At 41.7% G+C, this 21,675-nt stretch overlaps 1 protein-coding gene across 9 annotated transcripts in view; it reads right to left on the bottom strand.

The window, feature by feature from the left end:
- The window catches only part of nfic (nuclear factor I/C), a 42,113-nt gene extending 21,551 nt beyond the window's left edge, over positions 1 to 20,562 (bottom strand). For all 9 annotated transcript variants that reach the window (XR_012960884.1, XR_012960883.1, XM_076141536.1 and 6 more), the window contains exons 1-3: positions 20,382 to 20,562; positions 5,842 to 6,012; positions 3,741 to 3,917 (exon numbers count right to left, since the gene is read on the bottom strand). Coding sequence is in view for 7 of the 9 variants with exons in the window: in XM_076141536.1 (XP_075997651.1) it covers positions 3,741 to 3,917; positions 5,842 to 6,012; positions 20,382 to 20,462 (429 nt within the window). In the remaining 2 variants the exon portion in view is untranslated. The remainder of the gene's footprint in view (positions 1 to 3,740; positions 3,918 to 5,841; positions 6,013 to 20,381) is intronic.
- Positions 20,563 to 21,675: the final 1,113 nt, after the last annotated feature.

Here is a 21,675-nt window from a genome sequence, read left to right as displayed (position 1 = left end):
AAGGAGCTGCCTCTCAAAGCTGAGTCCAGAAAACTCACACCCCGTTAGGTCGGTCCATATGAGGTGGACGCAGTCATCAGGAGAGAGACTCTCAACTCGACTGCACTGTATTGTGCTTTATCATTCTATTTCTCTCTCTCTCTCTACCTCCCTCTCCCACATCTCTGTCTTGCATGCTCTTTCCTATGCATGACTTTTTGTGTGTTCTGCCTTGCATGCCTTTTTTGGACCTCTGTATAAGTCCACTGTGTGTTCCTTTTGCACACCCAGCCATTCGTAGAGAGGGAATCTCTCTTGGTATTGCCTCTCCTGAGGTTTCCTTTTTTCTTTTTACATAAAGGTTTTCTCTGGAGTTTTTCCTCGTCTTCCTCGAGATATTTGGACGGTATTGCACATTTTCCTGATGTTGTGGGTCTGTAAAGCCCTTTGAGACATTGCATGTGATATTGAGCTATATTAATAAAATTAACTTCACTTGACTTGGGATCCACCCCACCTTTCATGTTTCCCGGGTGAAACCTGTTCTAGCGAGCACTCTCTCTCCACCTGCTGCTCCCTCCCCCTCCTGGTGTACGACCACCCAGTGTATTCTCTGGGGTCATGGGTTCCCGTACCGCCAGTTCCATCAACCGGAACTGGCGTTATTGGGTCCCTCAGTGAAAATCCCCTCAGTTAAATCCTGGATCTCTCGCTCATCCAGGATTTAACTGGACCGGTCTCAACAGGACCGGATCAGTGCCAGAGCCAGCAGAGGAGGGGGTACTGTCATGTCCTCTGCTCCCTAGCCTGTGTGAGTGTCTGATTGCAGGATTGGAATAAGGAGTGGGAGTTGAGTCGACCGGCAGAACTTGTAGACTAGAATAGAATAGCTTTTATTGTCATTGTATATGAAAATACAACGAAATGCATTTGTGCTGTGCCTGAATCTTGGAACAGTAATAAATAACAGCAACAAACTATAAATAAACAACTACAAACAAATAATAAATAATAAATGACAATAAATAAACAACACACAGTTCCATTCATATATTAAAACATAAGTAGTCCCACAGCTCAAGATGTCCCAATAGCTCAAGATGTCTCATATGACATGTCTCGACATCCCATATGACATCACGACATCACATAACATCACACATGACATCAGATGACATCACATATGACATCACATGACATCGCGACATCCCACATGACATCACGACATCCCATATGACATCATAACATCACAACATCACTCCCCAAATGACATCACATGTCCCTTGCCCCAAATGACTCACAATTGACTCAGAGCAATCCCAACTTGACTGTCTGTAGTCCGTACGTGAGACACATGCTCCGATCTGGACGAGCTGTCAAAGAGGATGTCATCCAGATAGACAAATAGGAACGACAGGTCCCTCAGAATGGTCTTCATGAGTTGCTGGAAGGTCTGTGCCGTGTTTTTGAGTCAGAACGGCATCTGCAGGAACTCGAACAAACCAAACACTGCAATTACTGCCGTCTTGGGGTTGTCCAAGAGGTGGACTTGCACCTGGTGGGAACTGCAAATGAAGTCCATCCTGGATAATAAGACAATGCCTACAGGCTTTGGGGCAATGGGTAAGTGTGAACATGGGCAAATTATGCAGAGGTGCTCCATGTTCTCGAACCCCGGCCTGCCAATAATGAGCTTGGTGGTAGAGATATGGTGTTCCTGTGCTTGGTGGTCGAGAGGTCAAAGATGAGAATAATGTCTGAGAACTCTGTGAAGAGACAGAGAACCTCATCTGCGGCCATGACCATGCTGGACAGTCTGATGCTGAACAGGTTATTGGTTATCAGGCAGCCGCTCTTTATGTCCACAAACAGTCCATAAGTGCACAGGAAATCCAAACCGGAAAGAGGGATGGCCACTTGCACACTGCAGTTGATGTAACGACCTCCTCAGCCAGAGATCAACTGTCAGTGATGGTGGTGTTGGCCAGAGCTGTTGGCAGCTGCTGTAAAATCAACTCAACTAACAGAAAGTCCAGCTTGTGGCTTCCCAGTACAGCAAGCATTTTGTCCATGAGCTTCGCTGAGGTCATGCAGCAAGAGTCAGAAAGGCCAAAAGTCAGAAAGGAGAGCTTTCAATGCTCCATAATTGTTCCTGAACCGGAGGATGTTTAAGGATGCTCACCACTCTGCCAACAGAGGGCCACAACAATATAATAATATTTTGTCATATGCGCAGAAATGTCTCTGGGTGCTAAATGCGCCTCTATTTGAGCAAATCAAGCTGATGTCTCCTAAAACTTGCAAAAATGCATGCGTCTCCATGTTAATTGCTGGAAAACGTCCAGTGGAGGATTGGGTTCACCTATGTGGGTACCCTACCACCACCTTTCAGTGAATTATGTCCTTAAGTATCCATGTACCACTAAACATAGTCTCTGTAGTGCAGCAGAATGATTAGACAGCCTATGTTTGGTTTGGCTTGATACAGTAGGCTCAGCTTAGCCATAGTTGGTCAGTACAAGTGTGAGTGTAGACCGCAGGATGGGGCAGAGCAGCTAATTCTCTCTGTCTCTTACAATCTTACAGCACTTCATCATTAGGGCCTCTGTACTTAATGATTAACTCTCTCTTCTCTCAGCTGAATCCAGAGATACAGTCTGCTATGCTGCCGCCACACCAGAAAGCTCCCCACCTCAGAGGCTCCTCAAGGCACTTTACATACACAGAGAGTATTTAAAGGAAGAAACCTTAGGCAGAATCGGGCTCTATGTTGGCAGCCATCTGCCTTGACCAGTTGGATATATATATATATATATAGAGAGAGAGAGAGAGAGAGAGAGAGAGAGAGAGAGAGAGAGAGAGAGAGAGAGAGAGACAGATACACACACAGAAAGTCCACTAGCTCAACTCATTAAGTCAGCATCAAGAGTCCTATTAACTTTAAGCAACATGGTAAAATGTTTGCAATCATTCTTTCAACATTTAAGAAACATTGCAAGAATAAAGTCAATTCTACATTTAATTGATGCAGACAAGGCTATACAAGTGCTCTTTTTATCGCCGTGACTACTGCAGTGCTCTATTTGCACGTCTCAGTCAGAGAGGAAATGGCGTCCTCTGTGGAGCGGTTTGGGCTGCTATTATTATTACACCTCTTTGTCATTTATTATCTCCCAACTACAGTTCCTTTTGCACAGTTGGTTGTTCCAGGAGAAGGAATCTCTTTGAATTGCCTCTTCCACAGTTTCTTCTTCTCCTTAAATGTTAAGGTTTTTGGGTTGCCTTCATAGACACCTTTGGGCAGAGTCGTTGTTGTGGGCCTGTAAAGCCCTTTGAGAAATTGCATTGCATTGGGCTTTACAAATAAATTTGACCTGACTTGACTCACTTCTTGTACTCTGGAGAGGAAACCAATCTAAAATGTTGTTTTGTTTCTGCCTACATTATTACAACTATCCTGACATTGGCTGTATGTTTGAAAGGTCACCAGCAGACGGGTCAATGCTAATGTGGTTGAACTTTGAGTGCAATGGCAGATCAGAGAATGTGAGATGCTTGCATCACTGGTGGTGAGACGCAAGGTTGGGAGTCACCATTCATCTTCCAATAATTCCCAGTAATGAAAGGTGCAAACAGGGCATCAATTGTTTGAAAGTGAGTTTAGAAATAGCACATGCATCTGTTTCTGAGGTTATTACATACAGTCAGAGGGAGGAGAGTCTTGACATTTGAATTAGTTTTTTCAGCAGGCTTTAATTTACCTTGTCAGCTTGTCTGAGACAGTCAATGCGTCTCATCTTGCCTTTCTGATCAGGATTTGATAGGACGCAACAGGCTGCCTTCTTCCCAGTAATTGACAAGACAAAATCTTCTCTGCATTCAGGTCTAATGTCCTTTCTTAGCTTGGCCAAAAGGCGGCTGGCCCACTTCTGTTTCACCTAGGAATACAAAATATCAGAAATGAGAAACTCCTCATAAAAAAAGTATTTTAAAAAGCAGCAACATAACATGACATGATAATATTATTTGACAAAATGACTGGTGTTCAAGGTCTGGTATAATTAATTTATGTTTTGTGTAATTGATTGGTTTATTTGGCTAGGTTGATCTATACAGTTACATTGGATTGTAACTCATCACCGGAGGCCTGAATCAAAGTTTGAAACTTAACTGGGCCACGTGAAGTTATTTTTCATCGAGCAAAATAGGAGTTGAGCAGAATGGGTACATAACTCCATTTTTTGGGCAGCACATTCAGATTTTTAAAATCCGCCGCTTCTAGTCCACACCTCTGAAATAGTTAGTTTTGTCCAATGTTCAACTGTCTGAGGTTTGGTGTTCAGTCCTTCCTTTCAAAAACCACCACATACCTCTTTACAAAACCTGTAGGATAGGAGAGGCCACAGTGTGCAACACATTATACTGTATACCTTACAATATAATATGATCCCTTTTATCAGTTTTTCTTTTAAAATATGACAGGAGAAAAAGAAAAAGATTTTGACCCCTTTACTTGAAATATTTTTGGATAGCAAATTACTGGATGCTTCCACCAGAAAAGAGATATGTGAAGTAAAATCACTGTGGCTAACGACGTAAAATCTGTAGGAAATGACAGAGAACAGGGATGACGAATTGTAAAATACGCTCACTGATGATCAACAAACAATGTCTTTATCTCTGTATATTCATTTTAACAGTTTAACTTTTCTAAGTAAAAATCGAGTTGTGATCTTCCAGACCTGAGGTGTTTGTTTTGTATTATTAACAGTGACTTATCACGATGACAGGCTAGTGGATACGTTATGTATTAAATAACTTTTCAGAACTCAATAGTGGAATAACACTGTATTCTAGTGGTGGTGGCTGCCTTATTGTGTGTGTGTGTTAAGCTGCAATGAAACACGAGCCAGTTCCTTACAAATGGGGAACCATTTAAAAGGGAACTGAACAGGCTTTCCAACGGTATAAAATGTAACAGAGAAATAATCCAGCAAACACAAATTTCTGAACTTTTTGTTAGATGTTTACATGTTTCACCCTAACTGCGAAGAATGTAGAATGACATTTTTAGTGTCTGCTGGTGGTCTCACCAATACTTGTGCCGTCAATTCCACCATTCACATTTGGGAAGTCAGTAATAGCAAAAACGGTTACACTCTGTTTCTCCACATTTGTGGTTCAACATTGCCCTCATAAAAGTGCTGAACGACTACAACAATGACGCGACATTTGAGGGACATTATGAGGACATTTAAACTCATACTATGACAAAATCACCACTGTTAACAAAATAAATACTCAATATCAAATAAATGATTAGCTGTTTCCAACAAAATGTAGGAACTTAGTGAACAAAGAATCCGATCTTTTGATTCGCTCTCACTCTTTCTGTCAGACCAACCTGTCTTCAACAATCAAACATTTAACTACATTTTTAATATTTAATTATATCTTCATAAACTTCTCTTATATGTTTGTGGTCCTACATAGTACCGCCCTAAAAACACAATTCATTTGCCCAAACATAGTTTTCAGCTGTCTTGTCTTTCTGTCAATCTGCAGGCGCAAAACTTCAGCATGGCTGTTAAGTGAATGTGGACAGATGCTATTTGACTCGTGGGCCTAAAAAGCTGCTGCAAAATGTAAACAAATTTGCTCCTGTTGCTCTGCTGCGGCTGCTTAGATCTGTGTCAAACCAAAGTATGCATTATATATTTATATTTTGCCTTCAAATTTAAGAACAAATCTCGGGAAAATAAACTTTAGTTTAACCATTCAAAGACTTATTTGATTTCAGTCTCTCTATGATTTGTGAAAGACATTTAAAAAAAAAATATTTTTACAATCCATCCATCCCACCTCTGCCTTCTCCCCCAGAAGTTCATCTTTGACAGCTCTCTCTTCTTCTTTAGTCATCCTTTTCTCGTGTTTTTTAAAGTACTTCCTTTTTCTTGCCTGGAGGTTGAACCACGTGTAGGCGAAGGCACGGACCTGGGGCAGCAGAGCCTCAATGAATGGATGAAACTCATCCTGCATAACAGACACAAAAGCAGACAAATTCACATAAACACACACCCACTCACACAATTCATTCAAATCATTCAAGTTAGCAACTCTCCAAATGTGTGCTATGACACATCCCAACTCCCAGATGCTACAATAAATTTCAAACTTGTTTGAAATCTAGATAACCCGTTCTTGAGGTGCAGGTCTCTGAGTGTCCTGTTTTGTGAATAGGGGTTTAACCATCACCATCACATTCCTCCATGGGCATTCACAGCAGTTCTTTGAACCCTTTGTTTCCATGCATCTACTTGTATGGATGTGGAAAGACATAGTGTAACCATTCCTTTGCAGGGATGGACAGTATACACATGAAAGTAACAGTACCTTGACTCTGTTTGGCTGTGTTAAGTGTGCACCATAACATCAACAGCATGTTGAAACAATTCTTTGAGTAACTTGATTAATACACATTTTGGATGCAAATTTGTATATTTCGGGTAATTTGTTCTGATCTGTACAGTATGTTTGATACATACTGTATACAGTGTATCAGCATAATGTTTCTGACCGATGATTATTGCTGTTGTAATCATTTTTGGATAATTTCAAGCTGAAACAAAAGGAGAACTGTACAATGTGTCCATTGTAAAACCGAAATAGTATACCACAATAGCACAACGTCAAAGCTCCAGCATCGCAGCAAAAAGCATGCAGTCCACAGAGCAGACCTGACACAAGGTAAAGTAGTTTCAGCATTTGCCTTACTTACTGAAAAATACAACATTTCTCTCCACACCAAACTAAATCTAGCGTTTGATAATTGCCTTGTTATCTCAATGTAAGAAAAACACTTTCACAGAAATTAAATAAAACTTAATTCACCAAAAGTGTCTAGGTTAAACTGTTACAGCAAGCAATAATTCTTCAAATAATTGGTAGAAATTAGATGTGAAAATAATGTGGCTCAACACACTGTTTTCATGATGCCTTTCTCTACCATGTTAAGATAATAATTAAGATATTATTATTCTCCAAGTGGGAAAATTAGCAGTGTTACAGCAACAGAAGATTGAGCAAACAAGAGGCAACTGCATTATTTAATTTCATTAATGAACATGATTTTATATTGGACAGCATTGCACATAAGGTGCCATTAGGTCATTTTTGCACAAATATTGAGGCTGATGTTGGGGCTATTGATAATAATGCAACAGTGAGTAAGTTTTCAGTTTATAAAATTGTGTTTTATGATGTGTTCGCGCGCACACACACACACACACTCAAAATAATTATAATTATATCTTCAATTATTTTTCAGTAAATCATAGAGACCAATGGACAGCTTCGTGCAGACAGGCTGCACCATGTTCAACTGAGAAAGGAGCATTTTTTTATATGATTGTCACACAGTGATAAAGCTTATAGTTAAGGCAGGCCAGGTTTGACCAGCCCCTAGTTATGCTGCTATAGGCCTAGACTGCTGGGGGACTTCCCATTATGCACTGAGCTCTTCTCTCCTCCTCCCCTCTCTATCTGCACACCCATGTTATTGCATTATCACTGCACTCACTAACTTTACTTCTTCCCTAGAGTTTTCTGTGCTCTCTCGTCTCACAGGTTATGGTGGAAGCCTGTCCTGTAGAGATGAAAACCCTGTCCTGATATAAGTATTAAAAAATTATATACATCTAGAGTTATATATCTCTATCGCTCTCTCTCTCCTCGCCGCCCAACCAATCAAGGTAGGTGGCCACCCACCTCAAGCCCGGTTCTGCCTGAGGTTTCTTCCCATCAAAGGGGATTTTTTTTTTTTGTTAATACATATGAATTTTAAAAAATGGGAGGAGACATTCATGAAGAGACAACAGGATAATGGAAGCTTCCAAAATAGCAGCAGTGCATTCAAATGAACTTTTTGCTGCTGTGCTCATTTACATAATCATTTATAGAAAATACAGGGCTAAATTGAAAACATGCACTGTTGCAGATATGTGTGTCCTGGACAGTAATTTGCATAATGCTTACTAAATCTCGCCCTGGGTCTGCACATAATGTACACAGGGCATAACTGATTAAAATCAAATCACATTAATATCCAATCTAAACAACATACATACAAATAAGCATATGGATCTATTGTGTAAACAAGTTTATATCATAGTAAAGTGAACATGATCACTTCACTCTAATTAGAGTCTGAACAGAGAATCTATGTACAGATAAGATACAGAAAAGAGGAGACGAAGTGGCTGTGCCTGTGTTGTTTGTGTGTACCGTATAGTGCTGTGGTCATCATGATTTTCAGGCATTAACACATGTTTTCCCGCACTTTTCAGTGAGTTATATGAGAGTTAGACAGCTCCAGACTGGAGAGGACCACAACTTATGATGATGTGTTACAGGAAACAGCTAGGTGGGGACTCAAATGCAGGCAACACAAGGAATAAGGATAAGCAGCAGTCCAAAACAGGCAGTACAACTGGACGGACAATCCAAGAAGTCAAAAATCAGAACAGACACTACAACAACACTGGTACTGCAACACTAAAAACTAACATGAGGAACAAGGAACTTGCAAGAATAAAAGGAAAATCACATGAGGGACAGGAACTAGTGATGTTTCCTTTCGTGTCGAGGCTTTGAAGCGTGTGCCGAGTAATCCAGGAAGATTTTAGCGAAGCGCGTATCGAGGCGTGTGTTGGTGACGTATGTGGTGACGTTCGAAGCCTCGCGAACCTGCCGTACCACGTGACTGATTTAGGAGCTGGTTTGCGGTTTGGTGCGCGATTGGAGATATGAGGGGCAGCGAAACGCAATCGATCCCCCGGCTGACGTGCGGCTCGGCTCGAGTGCTCACTGATTTTTCTCTTAGTGTACAAGACGTTCATATTGTAAAATAAACATCTAAAATGCATAGGTCAATATTTGGCGATGCAGCAAAAAGCGGTCCGATTTCAATGTAATATTTCTTCACATATAATTTGTCATCACACGATCTTGATGATGTTCCAAACATGAAACATTCTAATGTGCGCACGCAGTCTTAGAGTGTTACTTACAGAAGCACCATGGATGCAGGAAAGCGTAAAACTAAGCGAAAATATGAATATGAACACCGGAGGTTTTGCGCTACCGCGTCTCCCGAGGCCATCTGATTATGGGATGGGCCGGTCTCTCTGTTTACTGTTTGATGCAGTAGCTCAGTCCATAGGGATTCAGCTTGGGAACCCGAGGGTCGCTAGTTCAAGTCCCGTATGGACCAAGTAAGCGGAGTTGTAGCTGTTGAGTTGCCAGGGCACTGCCGAGGTGCCGATGAGTTATTTTACCGCCAGCCTGTATTCTGATTTATTCTCCGTCACCTCTATGGCTCTTCTCTATGGTGTTTGGAATGTTTTGTGGCTCTATGAGCTGAACTGGTTAACCACTCCTGATTTATTCAATTCAAAGCTTCACACACCAAACCCATGGTGTCAGTATAATCTGTTTTGCATTTATTGTCCACTTGATGGCACAGTAGAGCAAATGAACCGTTGTGAAGCTTCGGCCCGTGTGTCGAGCAATTGGATGGAAAGCTTCAACGCTTCATGAAGCTTTATCTCGCCATCACTAACAGGAACCAGAACAGGAGACGTACTAGGATACAAATCAGGATGATCTGGCACAGAACAAAGGATCATAGACTGCTGGGGAGAGGAGTGTGAATGATTGGGTGAGTGAGTGTCAAGAGACAGCAGGTGTGGGAAACAAGAACTAAGGGGAAACACACCCACAAGAGGGAGGAGCAAACAGAAAAGAACAAGATGAACAACACAGTTCCACACAGGACACTTCATTTCCAAGTCTGAATTGCTGATAGCTGCACAAACTCCTCTGTTTAGGGGAGGTGCTTAAAACCTCAGGTATGTTTGAAGTCTGAATACAGGAGAGTTTTGGTATTGAATCAAAATGATGTGAATATACTGTATCTCAACTTGGAATTAGACCCATTGTGCAGCCTTGTGCTGAACTTGTGAGTATGGGCAGCAAATACTAAAATCAGCTGTGCCACCTGGGTGTTCAAATCACTGAGGACTTAACTTGGACTACTCACACGGACACTGTGGCGTGGAAGGCAAAGCAGGTTCTTGACTACCTCAGGCAGAAATTCAAATTCTCAAAAAGGATCCTCAAATCCTTCTACTCTGGAGCAGTAGAGAGCATCCTCACAGGCAACATCACCACCTGGTTTGGGAATTGTATTTGTAATGGCCAGGATAGGAGCACACTGCATGTGTATGTTGTAATATGTAAGAAGGGGGCACAAGACGAATTTGGAATGACGTGTTAGCATTGCATGTGATTGCATGATCTTAAATCTAGTGTACACTGAAGCCAGGAAGTCATCTGTACATACTTTAAGTCAGGGGTGGGGAACCTCCGGCCCGCAAGGCCGTATACGGGAGACCGCTCTGCACCAGATCGTGAATATATTCCTCAAACAGCCCCTAAACTCTCTCAAAGTTATTAGTTGAACCTTGCATCATGAACCTCAGTTTCTCAAGCTTGAGATGCTGCTGCACCTCTCTCAGCCATGGAGCCCAGCTCAGTGATTTCCAGTTGGGAGGGATTCACCTCCGCGCTAACATACAACAAATTTAGTTATTTTGAGTTTAGTTACCAAAAGATTTTTATTGTCCTCTCCTGCTAAGCCAAAAATAGCTATCATAAGATCCGGTTCAATTACCATTTTGAAAACATCTTCAAAACAGTGTTTTGAAGATTGAGGTCCAATAGCTGTACAGATTGGGACAATGCCAGAATGTGTGAGCCTGAGAGGCAGGTGAAATCGTGCACCTGTCACGGGTAGAATCGGATCTTTTGAGAAGTGTAGGCGATGCAGCACCTTGAACTGGATCAAGCCATGTCTGGCACATTTTAAGGCCGTATGCACCCTTTCCAGGGCTTTTTCCCACTGCTCCGCTGTCAAAGCCACCCCCAAATCCCCCTCCCATGCAGATCTCAAGAATTCTAATGGTGGACCTTGCAAGTTGGATAACAAATTGTAAATGAAGATATTGCCCCCCTTTTCGAGGGCTCAAAAGAAAAAAGAGTGCACAGAAATCACTACTGCTTCATAGTCACAGCGCTTAACCTGAGGCAGAAGTTTTTGGTCTAAAAGAAAAAAGTTGACCTGTGAGTACGATTGGTGAACGGGGGAGAAGAAAGAAGGAACGAGAAGTTAGATTTTTGAATCGCATCGCAGTGCAATGGCACTGTACTGCTGAACTATTCAACTTTAACTTACCAGGTTGGCCCCATTAATCATTACAAATATGTTTTACACATTTCTCTATCCAATATGTGCATCAGTGATATCCAAAAAGTCAAGAGTTGAGTCGGTCTTAAGTATGACGAATAATATAACGGCCAACCTGAGTTTTCTTTCTCTCTCAGAGCTCAGTCTGCATTTTCCGACCGGGTTGAAGGTTGATGGCCAGGACCGCAGGATAGAAGAGGCTGTATTCGAGACGAGTTCGGCTTCCCGGAATTCGCCTTCACTGCGTTGAATGTAGAGCGGAGCTTGGTTATCTTCGTCAGCAGGTCAGGGTAGATATGGATCGTCGTGCCTTTCTAGAGCAGAGAGCCTTTGCCTTTAGTGATGCCCATAATCCTCTCCTCTCCGACCAAATAGTGTAACCGGAAGATAAACAGCCCCGGGCGAGCTTCCTTTTTGGGCTTCTGTGCCAGTGATCGAGCATGGTCAATCACATTCGGGGAGGGGAAATTATCCGCTGCCAGAATCTCTGGAATAAGCTCTGTCATGAATTGAGTGGGGCAGGCGCCCTCCGTCCCCTTTGACGCTGACTACTGCTTTCCAGATTGAAACACTTGTCTTTAAGCCAATTCAGTTCTTTTGAGTTCAGTTCGTTCTGGTGCTCCAGTTGTTGGAGGCGTTCAAGAATGTCTGCCTGACTGTGTGCCATGTCCACTTGCTCAGCCGTCACCCGTGCATGGTCCAGGCGAAGTTTTTTCATCTCCTCTTTCAGCATGCTCCTACTTCTTGGCGTAAGCCTTGAAAGCCTGTCACTGTTTCCGAGCGTATAGCCTCAGTTTCTTGGCTCAGGTCCAGGTGAAGGATAGACATTTATGCTCTGAAGTCTGCCAGGGTTGCTTCACGGGAGAGCCGGAATTCCTCGCAGGAAGTTCTACTGTTAGCTTGTCGCTTGTCTTTCCTGCTAGTTTACCTGTAGTTCACGGCCGGTGTTCTGGGTAATCATTTATTTCTGTTTGCGAGGAGCACCACGTCCGAGCCAAGAAGAGTGGGCGGCAGATATTAAACAGTATCACATGAAGATAATTCGCCTATGAATTCGTAGAGAAATGTAAAATAAGTGAAAATAATCGGGAGCTGACGAGACCTGTACGTTTGCTCCATGTCAAGGCGGAACAAGAAGCCGATCGACAAGAAATATTTTAACTGCTACTGTGTAAAAGGAATCCTGCTGTTAAAAAGCAGCTTATTTATTTACTTACTTATTATAAGTGTTTGCAACCAAATGTTATTGCACTCTTGTTCATACTTGTTGCAATGCTTTTAAAATAAAATACACTAGCTTTGAATTCATTATTGAATTTTTTTTAACAATGTGATTAATCACAGCAACTCATGACATCAAAATTGCCATAGTTTTTTCATAAAACAAGTCAATTTTGCTTAGAAATGCAAGACATCTTTGGGTGAACATTTGAAGCTTGTCATTGTTCTCTTTTCCTGTTTGTTCCCTCGGTCCTCCCCTATACCCAAATATGTTGACGTGGGGGTGGTGTAGCCACATTAAAAGTGATTCCAATTCTGGAGTCCAGACTGCACAGGACAGGACTACATTTCAAACAGTTTAATCAATTAGCTATTCAGTTTTTGTAAATATATCCTTATATCCTTATATTTGTTTCAATGAAAACGGAGAAGAATGAGGAAAAATAGGAAGGAAAAATTGGCAGGTATATATACATGCGGTATATATAGGGTTAGGGTTGGTTAGGTTTAGTAAAGACAAATTTGAATCTGTGGAGATTCAAGTTTTTACTATCTCTTTCACTTGTTCACTAGTGATGTATCCTTTCGTGTCGAGGCTTTGAAGCATGTGTCGAGTAATCCAGGAAGATTTTAGCGAAGCGCGTATCGAGGCGTGTTTTGGTATATGGTGACGTTTGACGCCTTGCGCGTGATTCGAATATGAGAGGCAACGAAACGCAATCGATCCCCCGGCTGACGTGCGGCTCGGCTCGAGTGCTCACTGATTTTTCTCTTAGTGTACAAGATGTTCATATTGTAAAATAAACATCTAAAATGCATGTGCCGTTTGTTTGGCAATACAGACAAAAAGCGGTCCGATTTCAGTGTAATATTTCTTCATGTATAATTTGTCATCACGCGATCTTGACGGATGTCTCTAAGTAACGTTAATGTTCCAAACATGAAACATTCTAATGTGCGCGCGCAGTCTCAGGGTGCTACTGACAAAATCCCCATGGAGGCAGGAGAGCATAAAACTAAACGAAAATATGAAGATGAACACCAGAGGTGTTGTCTCTCTGTCCCCCGAGGCCATCTGATTATTCGATGGGCCAGTCGCTTTGTTTACAGTTTGGACATTAGTTGATCTTTAAGCTAGTTGATCTTTTACCCGAGGGTTATCATCATTATCTTGTGTTGTGTGTTGTGTGTTGGTGACGTTCGAAGCCTCGCGAACCTGCCGTACCACGTGACTGATTCAGCCAATAAAACTGCCTGTTTTACATTTATTGTCGACTTGATGGCACAGTAGAAGCAAATGAAGCACCGTGACGCTTCGGCCCATGTGTTGAGCAATTGGATGGAAAGCTTCAACGCTTCATGAAGCTTCATCTCGCCATCACTATTGTTCACTGTCCACACTCCCTCACTTGTAACCTTGAGTGCAAACTTTCTGGAGTCTGCCTCCACTGCACAGTCAGTGTGCCCAAGTGTGGAGTCAGCAAGTCAGCATATTGGAATACAGCTTGTGTGTGTACATGTATGTGTGGTCATCCGCCTCCTTATCTCTGGTCTGTCACATGTCTGTGTTCAGCCAATCAGTCACATGATTAATTTCCCTGCTCCACACCTGTTCCCCATTTTCCCCAATCAGTCCTACAGTATATAGTATCTATAGTATTTATAACCAGCCATTTTCCCTTTTTTTAAATTTGGTACCAGACCGCACAGAAAGACTGATATTTGTGATTTTGTAGGATTTTTACTTTGAAAAGTGACTGGCTGTGTCTCTTGGCACATGCTAAGATGTTCGTTACGAGATACTTTACATCCAAAATTAAGCCCACAAACCAGCAAAACATTTTGGAAAACAAACGTCTTTAAAGAGTCACCGTTCTCCGCGCTGATTCGTGATCACCTGTCTTTGCTTTTGAAAGAGTTCGAGCAGTACTTCCCAACTACAAAAGAGCCACGGACATGAAAGAATGGGTCCGCGACCCATATTGTAAATGATGGTGGCCTTAAAAGTTAATTTCAGATGACAACTCTGCCAGGGTTATTACGACATATGGGGGGCGTGAAAATATTCTGATCTATAAAAGGGGGGCCCTGCAGAAAATTTTTGGGAACCACTGCATTAACCCTTGATTGATCCGTCTCGTTGCAGAGACACAAGCTCAGGGCTCCACACTAATTCAACCTAATTGTGAGTTGTATAAGGTCCCCTCGTTGAATGCCAGTCCTTGAAAATATTGTCTTACGTGAAACCAGTCCGTGGCCCAAAAAAGGTCGGGGACCCCTGATATAGGTGACACGTTTTGTTAGACTTTATTTCATCTTTGACGTTCCTATTTCCTGCTAGCTTTATGGACTTCTTATTTCAGCTTTGTTCCCCTTTGAAGTTGTTGGCCTGTTTGGCTGACTTTCTAGTTTTGACTGTGAACCTGACCTTAGTTTAAAAAAAAAAAAATCTGCTCCTTATCCACTGACATGGACACCTGCATATAAGATATTAACACATGTGATGAACATGAGACAGGAGGGGTTTAATACAAAGGTGGCTTAACATACCTAGGCTTTCTTTGCGTTAGTTGGCTTAGTCCCGTGGTTCTCAAAGTGGGGGGCGCAGAGCTATTGCTGGGGTGGGTGGAAGCGGCAAGGCAAATGAATGAGGCCATACTTCCGTATCGCAGCAGGGGAATGAGCGTCCAGTTAACATTATTGCTCCATGTTTTTCTATCCTCTTTTATAAGGTTTGTTGTTGTTGTCTGTGTTTACTGCGACTCTTCTGCCTGTTCTTAAATTTTTTTTAAATTGACAATGCTTCACAGTTTGCGCTAGTCAGCCGGTCTGACACATGGGAGTCATAGCTTGGCTAGACAATAGTTAACATTACAAGCCCAGTTGTGAGGGATTAAACTAATTATTATTATTAACAACTTATTTGTATTGCAGCAGGAGAATGAGCGATTTCCCAGGTAGGAGAGCCATGGCTGCACTCCTGGCTTTGGGCACATCCTACATATGTGAGTAAAACCAAAATACAGGTCAAAGCTGGACATTGAAAATTATATATAAAAATATTCTTATCTACAAAAGGAGGGCCCTGCAAAAAAACTTTGGGAACCACTGGCTTAGCCTAAGCAACACAATCAGGTTTATTCTGTATCATGACAGTGGTAAACAACTTGCTTAGTCAACACCAACTTCCGTAATGTAACCACAGTATGTGCACATTCCCATATAAGGGATGGTTTCTACAGAGATGAGTCTATAGTGGAACAACATGGAACGATCACCTGCTGCATATTTCACTTCCAAAGAGCTAAGAAAATATTACAGGCGTATGAAGAACACAAAGCTATAATGAGTCTTCCTCTTTGGTGCTGTGCCTCTCTGCATGTCTCCCTCTCCCACCTCTATCTCTCCCTTTCTCTTTCAACCCAACTGGAAATGATAGCAAAGAGCAACACCACTGCTGCAACTGAAGTCAGATAGGAAGGCTGGCAGAAAATTATTATTATTACTATACATATATCAGTCATATATTGTTATGACCTTTATCCTGTCCCTATGTGGTGCACGTCAGTTGCCTATTTCACATTATTTAAACTTTTGATGACTCTCATCCGTCATCCACTGCCATTGTTTGTCTTGATGGACAGAAAAGGCTTTCAATAAGCTGGCAAGGTCATATATCTGGAAAGTTCTTTATATTTTTGGCTGTTATTTCACATTTTATATCTATGATTCAGACCGTACGTCTCGCACTGTAGTGTTCACCAGACATCATTTTTTCTCATTCTTTTCATGTATTGAGAAGCACTGGTCAAGGTTTTCCCCCTTTGGCTGATTTTATTCATACTATCTTTGGAACCTTTAGCACAGGCTGTGTGCCTTATCATGATCTCATCTCTATTCATAGCAATAAGCACCACATATTGCTTTACATGGATGACATCTTGTTGTTCATACAAACTTTTAGCAGTCTCTTCAGCAGTTCTTAACATTTTTTAACAATTTGGCTCTTTCTCTGGTTACAACATTGAAGGCACTATTGCCAATCATAATTTTGAAGGTATTAAGCGAAATAGGCAACAATCCCCCGCAGGTTTGTGTCTCTTTAATAAAAAATAATAATAGATTCCAAATCTACCCAATTCAACTTCTGCCAAAGGTATTTGTTTAAAAAAACATAATCATATGGGAAGTCAATGCTGCTTAGATCTAAGGCAGAGGGCAGACTCGTGTTCAAGATGAACGAATGGAGCTTTGTCCTGAGGCTGTTAGCGCAATGGATATTGCCACAGTCACCAGCCTTGTGGCACGTAATAGAGGAAGCTATTATACAACCCTACCGATAGGAAGAACTAATACTTATTCCTTTAAATATTGGTGACAAAAACACTGTTAAAGCTGCCATCAACCTTGTTTCTAACCTGTCTCATTTTCTGCAAATCAATTTGATTAACGAGCAACCAATCATCAATCTAAGAGCAAGTGTGGCTGAGTAACTGGATGATAAATGTCTTTATTGATAAATGCCTTGCATAAGCAGCTGGCTCTCCTCCTCTCCCAATTTTAATCGTCAACTCATTCATCTTAAATTTGAACACTACACTAATTTCTCCTAAATATCATCCAGTTTTTGTGAGAAAAGAGTACCCCTGTCCCAGGCGGTTGTACTCTTGAACAATGTGTCCAGTAACATCTCCAAGAAGATTACATTACCTGTCTTATTTCCTGTATGTAAGTTTACAGATCTGTGCACTTCACACCCATGCAGAGACCTTCCTGTTAATAATTATACTGAAAAATGGGGAATGCATACAGAAGAAGGACAGCAGTGATTTAGAATGTGTCTTTGAGGAATGGCTCCTTCAGTTTGTCCATGAACTTAATGATGTTGCTGAAAGAGGAACAACTTCAGAGTACTTTTCCAAATGTTGATATATGGATTTATCTTAGCCTTACAATTTCAAAGGTTGTTTCCAAGTTGGACATTAAAATCAGTCAAGACAACCTCTATCCAAGCACAAAGACTGAACAGCTTAACAGTCATGTCCACAAAATGGGAAGATGAAGACTTAATTAAGGAGTTTCACCAAAAGAAATCCATGAGAAAGGTATAATGATGCCTCTACTGACAACATCCACTTAATATCTTTCTACCTAATCCTATCTACAGTATATGGTAGTCTGGCAATATTGTCCTTAAAACTATGCCTTCTTTCTTGATGATTATGTTATGCTTTTTAAACTTCATGTAGTGATGAAGGTGTATATAAATATATCGGTGTGCTGCCTTAGCCCTGGGCCTCAAAATGAGTAATGCCAGCCCTAGTAGGAGTAAGTACGGTAGTAGCAATGGTAATAGCTGTATCCAGCAGTAATGAAAGTAGAGGAACCGATGGAAACAGGCATAGAATTAGCAGCATAGCAGTATCAGAGGGTGTGATAACAGTATCATAAGTAATATGAAATAGTGATAGTGATACTAACTACAGCAGTAGAAGCTATATTACAGTAGCAGTAATACTATAACTGGTTGCTGTAGCAGGAACAATGAAGTGGATTAGATACAAAGTTAAAGGAATAGAGAGTCAAAGAGCATTTTAGACTGATGGTTTGAAATAATTACTAAACTAAAGAATAACTTCTGATCATCTAGAATCTTTTGTGGCAAATGGAGGCACGCAGGTGGCAATAGCATTTGCTTTAAATATATACAGTATATAGTGAATAACAACAAAGAACTAAATAAACAGGGATAAACAGTTGTTTTCTCTCAAAGCATCAAATTAGATTAGACAAGTTGACCAGTTCATCAAAATTACAAAAACAATTCTTAGCTATTAGGCTAATTCAATACTGAGTGACAGATGTGGAGTGTACTTGGGCTTTGGACAGTGAGAGAGTTCAAAACATCATATTAACCAGAATATGTAATAGCTGACTTTGCATTAACATGAATCACTCGTGTGAAATGACTTATCCATAGTGTCTTCATTAGTTTAGTCAGTGTAACACAGAGCTCTTCCCTGCTGCTTCGGTTAGAAATAGCTTTGCATTTCCTGGGGTGCTTAACTTTTCTTCTGAGGACTCCAGATGAGAGAGCGCCAGTTGCCTTAGATGACTCTGCTGCGTTAACTCCAGAAATGATGACACGCCAGAAAAGTTAAGGCCCGAGAAAAAAAAACCCACGGGGAGAGAAATGGGGGGGAAATGCAGGAATAATCATTCTGAGAAGAATCCTGCCAGAGGTGTAACAGAGCACATCGGTGCGAGTGGTTTAGTGAAACCAGATGAGGGGGTAAAAAAATAAAGGAAAGACAGAAGAGAAATGACGTTATGAACACAGCCCATCCCAAACAACAGACTTAATTAAAGCTGCAGCAGCTGCTACACTCCTCCACCCTAAACTGCCCATACAATATGCTGATCAAGGCAGGATCATCTTTACAGGCACAGCATTACACACACCCATGTGCAGTTCAGTCAGCAGTGTTGCAGAATGCCGTTCAATGTTGCTTATACTGAGGGCATAACTTGACTAGCAGCAGGTCAAGTAATAAGCTATAAGTGAGATGTTTAAAAAATCCAATAGGTGCTGTTCTCTGGAATGATGACAAGCCCACACCTAACTCCATCCATCCATCAGCAATGTGAAGTCTCACAAAAACTTCTTTTGTTTCACATTACAAGAAAGAAAGAAAGAAAGAAGAGCCAACTTAACAGCGGTGGCCAAATTTACTTTGATGGTTGAGCAACATTGGACGAGGCCAACTTTTTCTATTGGCCTCTGAACTACTGTTAAGTGGGTCAAGTTCCCAAGATGAACCTGAATCTTATCTGTATTTCCAGCTGCCTCAATCAGCAGCTGCTCTGCTGATCCCAGCGGCTCTGTGCCCCGGCTGTATGTCGGGACAGGAGGCCCTCTGTCGGCTTACCATTCTAAGTCAGCCCGCTGGTTCAAACTGCGGCCATTTTCTGATGACTAACACGCGCGCGCGCACACAAATCAGAAGGCTCGAGCTGAGCTGAACTTCAACTTGGCCTTCCGCCGTCCCGCCTGACGGACGGGCCCGATGCTGTCTGCGCCCAGAACTCAACCATCCTAAACGCGACTTCACCAGCTGACAGACACAACGGGGGCCGGAAACTGCATTCGCCGGTGGGGTAGAGCAAAAGCAGCGACCGACGTCCTGTCCTCCTGAACGTAGGAACAGCAGGCCAAACTTAATTTAAGACTGTAGCAGTTTAAAGTTTCCCTGTTTACGTACACGCATAATCAGCACACGGGACATGATGTAAAACAGGTTTTTAGTTGATGGCCCTGTGGTAAATTCGGCATTAAAATAATCGCCATAAACTGGACCGTTTCCTCAGAAAAAGGGCAAGGTTTAAACTGTAATTACTTCCGCCCTGTATACTGTAGTTTGGCGGAAGACGTCTTCTGGAAGAATGGGTGTTATCAATTCTAAAAGTTAATATTTAGTACAATATGTGGAATTTTATATGACGTTTGTTATGCCGAAGTGAGGGGGGTCATGACGATTCATCACTGCTCTCAAATCTCTTTATATCAGGTGCGCATTTTGACCGGGATGCAATAGGTCTTTTATCTTTCATATTTTGAATGCTATTTGGAAATCATCGCTCCTCGTTCGAAAACGGCACGTATTGGACTATGGTGTTTTGGGAAGCAGCTACAAAGTGAAAATAGTGTGGCTGACAGTTAGAAAAACGGCGAAACTATCGTCGCTGCCTTCTCTACTTTCAACTGCGTAGCTTAATCTGCTACTCCTCGCATTGCGTCTTTAAAAAAAAAACACTGAAGCGCACACCTACAGGAGCGGACATGCCACATATTGTACCGGAATGGGTATAGTCCTACCATGTCCAAGCAGAGCCGCCACCGAGGGGAGTTAAAGCTGATCTCAGCGCCTGTCCATCCTGCGCTGTCGCTCGTTATCATTCCATATTTATTTCTGTTATCGTGTGCGTGTCAGCAGGAGTAAATCCGCGGTGCTCGAGAGCAGAAACGTCCCGCGTCAAGCCTCGGGCTCCCCCCCCCACCCCCCAACCACCACCCCGCCCCTCCTGATAGGCTGCGGCAGAATAAAAACGGATCTTAATTCACTTTCTGCCTCCCTTTACCTCCTCTCTCCCTCTGTGTTCCCTCTTTCTTTCCTTGAGCTCGCTACCCCCCCCCCCCCCCGTTTCGTATCTTTCCTATCTTTATTTTCCCTCCGTCCAATCATTTCGTCTTTGTTCTATTTTATTTGTCCTGGTCTCTTCTTTTGCTACAATTGTTTTGCTCTACACTGCCGTTCCACTCAGAAGTTATTCAATTAGATTTCTGCACATTTGCTGAAATTGTGGCAGGTTGTTCCATTCCTTCTAATTTATAGAACATACACCTATTTTCTCGTTAAATAAGGGGCCAATGCTGCCTCAGTGGATGATGTGAGCTGGGGCTCCAAGGATCCAATATCATTGATGTTGTGTTGGATAGACAAAAATTTTAAAGTTTGGAGCCTCACATATAAAGAGCTAGCCCAGAGACGTTGCATTGATTTATAATCTCATAGAAGGTCTCACCAAATGTACGGAGGGGAGCACTACCTATGATCTGCGTATTGAGCAGGGGTGTCAAACTTGTTTTAGTTCGGGGCCAGATTCAGCCCAATTTAAACTCAAGTGGGCCGGATTACTAAAATCATAGCATAATAACCTATAAATTGACAACTTTAAGTTTTCCCTTTGTTTTAGTGCAAAGAGGTACAAGTTCATATTGCAAATGTTTACTTTTATTTAACTATGTTTTTACAAAACATATTATGAACAACCTGAAATTTCTTAAGTAAAACAAGTGCAATTTCAACAATAAACAATAATAACAATAAGGTGTATGTATAAAACAACTTGTCAAGATCTAGAAATGATCTTAAATGTACATACATTTTCCACATCTAAGTAGTAAATGTGACTCACTATCCGTGGATAACTCCAAAAAAGTCTACGAGGAACAGAGAGTTTAATTCGGCCTGGACAGTTACAATTTGCTTTCACTGACAAAAATACATGAGATAAATAATAATGTAAAAGAGTGAGTCGGATACAGCTGTGGAAAGCTGGGGAGAGCAAATCGAAGAAGAACATCGATGAAACAATGATTTACTAAAATA

The sequence above is a fragment of the Genypterus blacodes genome, unplaced genomic scaffold (genome assembly GCF_046128005.1).
Source record: "Genypterus blacodes isolate CSIRO-AG114 ecotype Tasmania unplaced genomic scaffold, CSIRO-AGI_Gbla_v1 ptg000019l_1, whole genome shotgun sequence".
NCBI classification, from domain to species: Eukaryota; Metazoa; Chordata; class Actinopteri; order Ophidiiformes; family Ophidiidae; genus Genypterus; species Genypterus blacodes.
The sequence above is the reverse complement of the archived record's forward strand: the minus strand, read 5'-3'. Positions and strand labels throughout refer to the sequence as shown.